Source organism: Otolemur garnettii, unplaced genomic scaffold (assembly GCF_000181295.1).
Source record: "Otolemur garnettii isolate 467f Iridium unplaced genomic scaffold, OtoGar3 scaffold00174, whole genome shotgun sequence".
Lineage (NCBI taxonomy): Eukaryota > Metazoa > Chordata > Mammalia > Primates > Galagidae > Otolemur > Otolemur garnettii.
The window spans coordinates 1,332,646-1,337,333 of NW_003852569.1; the positions used below are offsets into that span (position 1 = coordinate 1,332,646).

Sequence of the window (4,688 nt, forward strand, 5' to 3'; positions counted from 1 at the left end):
TTAACATAATTTATTAAATTCACCATAAAAAGAATGAATATGCTACAGGAAAAAAATGTCAGAACCAGGAAGGACGTGGAGTCTGACCCCTCATTTGTAAAACTGCCTCAGGTCCCAAAACACCATTAGGGACAAACCCAGAAGGTAAGCCCAGCCCTGATACACAGAAACACACACACACTGAAGGCTTCTGGCTCTGAGCCAGACAGAGCCTAAGGACTTAATCTATACTTAGTTTTAATCTTTCTGTTTCCTAGAGCACCACACAGGGATGCTTATCTACTTCTTGAGGCTGTTTAAGAAAAGCATTGAAGAAAACCACGATGAGCTGCAGGGCCATTCAGAGCCAGTATAAAAGACCAATTATGGAGTACAGGGGTTCAGAAAGGTCAGGGAAAGAACTGATTCTAGCCCCAGGAGAGTCCTGATCACCCCTTTCTCCCAAACAACACACATTGAGACCCTAATGCCTTAGGGAAAGTATATTTGCCTTCCTGATGTGCAGGGGGTCAGGGAGAAGAAAGGGAGAGAAAGATTTATCATAATGTCATTCTGGGATGGGTGTGGTGGCTTACACCTATAATCTAGTACTTTGGGAGTCCTAAGTGGAAAGACTGCTTGAGTCCAGGAGTCTGAGCCCATTCTGGGCAACACAGCGAGAGCTAATCTTTACAAAAATAAAGAGGCTCAGTGCCTGTCATTCAATGGTTAGGGTGCCGGCCACATGCACCAGGGCATATAGGTTTGAACTTGGCCCAGGCCAGCTAAACAACAAAAAAACAGCCAGGTGTTGTGTTGGGTGCCTGTAGTTCTAGCTACTTGGGAGGCTGAGGCAAGAGAATTGCTTGAGCCCAAGAGTTTTAGGTTGCTGTGATGCCACAGTATTCTACCAAGGGCAACAAAGTGAGACTCTGTCTCCAAAAAACAGAAAAAAGAAAATCAGCTAGGAGCAGTGGCAGGAGGAGGATCACTTGAACCCAAGGGTTTGAAGTTACAGTGAGCTATGGTAACACAACTGCACTCTAGCCTGGGCAACAGAGCAAGACATTATTTTAAAAAAAAAAAAAAGGAAGGAAGGAAAGGGGAAAAGGAAGGGAAGGATTAAGAAAGAAAAGAATGGAAGGAGTGAGGGAGGGAGGGGAGAAAAATAACAATGTCATTTGGAGATCAAAAAGTCCAATGGGAACTCCTGTCCAATTTCAAGCAAATCTAAACACTGCAAGAGAAGGCTGTAGAACTTTGGTATTAAGTCAATTATGAGATGTAAGCAAAAATACCAATAACTTAGCAAAATAAATACAATAAAGACTTTGCTGGGACTGATATAACCCAGTGAAGACAGTTTCTAGGCTATGGGTCAAGAAGACTGAGGCATACCTCATGGCACACCTCAGGGGAAAACCCTAGGATAGTCTGGGAGTTTTCACAGCAGAGAAGTCACACGTAACTGTCCATGGCCCTAGAGAATCTTTCTGCAAAAAACTACTCCCTGAAGTTACATTCTTTCTTCCCTAAGAAGACAAGACCATGTAGTCAAAGTTCAAGTTCACTGACTCTGACCAGGCCTTGCCCGTTAGTCCCACTGTCTATCTGCAGGAGGCCCAGCATGGGCTGGAGGTGGAGCAAGTAGAAAAACTAACAGTTTGTTGCTAAGAACCAAGCTGTGCTTGCAGAACTTCATTCCCCAGGACATTCTCCAATCACTCTGGACAGCCATGCCTCTACCATCGTTTGAGGGCTGAAGCAAATCTTGTCACCTCTCCTGACCAGATGAAGGCCTGGCTTCTTGGGCAGGAAGGGAGACTGCAGAGAAACAGTAACTACAGGAATAAGGATACCGCCTGCTGGCAGGGTCACATCTTCCCAAGGGCTGCAGCGTCCAGAGAAGGCGCTCATGCTGTCTGCCCGGCATACTGAGGATAGGAGCTTGAGAATGTGCGACACACAAGCCCAAACCCTGGGTGCAGCTGGGGACCCGCCGGGAAGTCAAAGTGAGTGCCAACAGCCAACGGGGTGGTGGGCTTCTGGCAGGCAGGAGACAGCAGTGCCCATGTCCTGGTGGCTCATGTTTCCACCACTCGGATGAGAGGCATGGGCTTTGGGCTGGGAGGCGGCTTGGATATCCTGACACTGAAAAACAAGTGGATGACACTGAGCAGAGTCGAAAACAGCTGTGTGGCTGCCTACCCTCCTCATCTGCCTCTGGAATCTTACACTTCCATGGTGGCTGATCTCAGGGCCTACAAATGCTGTGATTATCAGTGACATCCAAGTGAAGGCTGAGAGCATGATATGTAAAGAGAGGGCAAGTTCAACAACTGAGAAGTGGATATAGCTGTGAGTCTTGATTTTTTTAAGATCTCAGCCCTTTTTGTAAATCTCCTGAAAGCAAAAGACCCCCTCTCTAGAAATATGCAAATATTACTAATAAATGTTGCAGACAACTTCAGGAGGTCCTATACACCTAGAAGCCATTCATGGCTTTGGGTTTGTGACACCAGACTCTACTCTAACTAGGTCAGAATAGTCCTAGTGGAGAATGGGTCAGATTAAAGACTCAGAGAGGAGCTGGACTTAAAGCCTTGTCCTGGCCTTAGCACTACATGCTTTGCATGGCTGTCTCTTTCCTTTCCTGCCTACCTGGGCCCTTTCTGTCTACATGCACTTACTCACCTGCCTGGGCTCTCTGTCTTGGCCCGAGCCTGGGTGCTGAAGTTGCCATGGCTGACTTGTTTTTCTATCAAGTTGCTGTGACTGATTTGTTTTTCTATCAGGTGCTCCATCCGATCATGCATCTCTAAATTCTGTAATACATGCTTTAGGGTTAGCATCGGCCCTTTTCTGGCACAGTGTGGTCTGTGTCTGTGCTGCTCTTGCCCGGCCCCCACCACACCTGCACCGCCCGATGCCTGCCCCTCATCTCATCACCACAGACTGCGTTCTTCTAACACTTGGCCTGCACTGGCTCTGTGCAACACTGACCATTGCCGCATATAATTTCTTCTCCTCAGTTGAGATATTCACTTGCTTGTGTTGATATGCTGTTCTACAAAGCATTCCTTGGTCTTTTTATTTATTTATATATTTTTTTGAGGCAGAGTGTCCTATGTCACCCTCGGTAGAGTGCCGTGATGTCACAGCTCACAGCAACCTCAAACTCTTAGGCTTAAGCAATTCTCTTGCCTCAGCCTCCCAAGTAGCTGGGAACACAGGTGCCCGCCACAACGCCTGGATATTCTTTTGTTGTAGTTGTCATTATTGTTTGGCAAGCCCGGGCTGAGTTTGAACCTGCCAGCTCCAGTGCATGTGGCCAGCACCCTAACCATTTAGCTTCAGGTGCCAGCCTCTTCTGTCTTTTTAAAGAATGAATTTTATCTCTAACTCTAGATGGCAGATTTTCTAAAGATAAACAATGCATTCTTACATTTATCTCCTCTATCACAAGGTATCTTCCCACAGTGGCTACAATGGCATCTTTAGGTAGTGTTCTTCCTGAACACTAGCCAAAGTTTAGGAAGGAAGGGCTTTGTAGCAACACGGACACTAGACTAAGAAGACATGGAAAAGACTCCAACCATAGGATAGGCACAGTGGCTCATGCCTGTAATCCCAACACTGAGGCTGAGGCAAGTGGATCACTTGAGTTTAGGAGTTCGAGACCAGCTCTGAGCAAGAGCAAAACCCCACCTCTACTAAAAATAGAAAAACTAGCTGGGTGTTGCAGCAGGAGCCTGCAGTCCCACCTATTTGGAGAGGCTGAAACAAGAGGATCAAGGATCACTTGAGCCCAAGAGACTGATACTCCTGTGCGCTATGATGCCACAGCACTCAACCCAGGGTGACAGAGTGAGAATCTGTCACTCTGATTAAAAAAAAAAAGAAAAGACTTAAATAAAAAAAGAAAAAAAGAAAGAAAGAAAAGACTCCAACTACAGAATGCTTCCTCCTTCTTCAAGTCCAGCCACCTTGCCGTCGCCTCTGCAAAGCCCACGTGATCAGAATTCAGGGCCCTCCAGGCAGCCAGGCATGCAGCCTGCGTGGTAATATGTCCCTGGAGAGCACAAGCAGGTTTCACCATCGCTGGCAACTACTCCTTGAAGGTTCTCAGAGAATGTTTACTCCAGACGACTCTCCAGATACCAAGCAGCAGTCAGGTAGTAGGAGACCCCGACCCCCACTGCCTCTCCTCCTTCACATCCATCTTTTCTTCAAGAGCCCTGCCAGGGCTGCCCAGCACACACACCTCTGCCTCCAGGTAGGCGACCTTCTCCTTGAGCTCCTGGATGGTGGAGTCCTTTGACTGGATCACAGCTTTTGAATTCTGGAGCTGCAAAGACATGGGAGACACAGGAGCTTATTTTGCGATGACTCATGACACACTCGCCAAAGTTCAGCCTGCTGCTGGGGAAGCTCCAAAACTCTCACGACTTAATTAACTTCTCTACAGAGGCTGCCTTTCAGTCAATATTAAACTGCTGACTATTCCAGGGGTGGGAGAGAGGGGTGTGTGAGGGGAACACTACCCTGATAATCCAAACTAATAGATGATTCAAAACCCAATCCATTTGGCTTTGAAAATTTACCAATTATTTTTTCATTTAAGAAATATTTAGGCTTGGCGCCTATAGCTCAACCGGCTAAGGCGCCAGCCACGTACACCTAAGGTGGCGGGTTCGAATCCCCAGCCC

General features: G+C 47.1%; 1 protein-coding gene across 1 annotated transcript in view; it reads right to left on the reverse strand.

Annotated features, from left to right (window-relative positions):
- Positions 1-1,112: 1,112 nt before the first annotated feature.
- Positions 1,113-4,688, reverse strand: part of TUFT1 (tuftelin 1) — a 48,037-nt gene continuing 44,461 nt past the window's right edge. The window contains exons 9-11 of the mRNA XM_003800367.3: positions 4,244-4,327; positions 2,674-2,804; positions 1,113-2,130 (exon numbers count right to left, since the gene is read on the reverse strand). Coding sequence (XP_003800415.1) covers positions 2,064-2,130; positions 2,674-2,804; positions 4,244-4,327 — 282 coding nt within the window. The 3' untranslated portion in view covers positions 1,113-2,063. The remainder of the gene's footprint in view (positions 2,131-2,673; positions 2,805-4,243; positions 4,328-4,688) is intronic.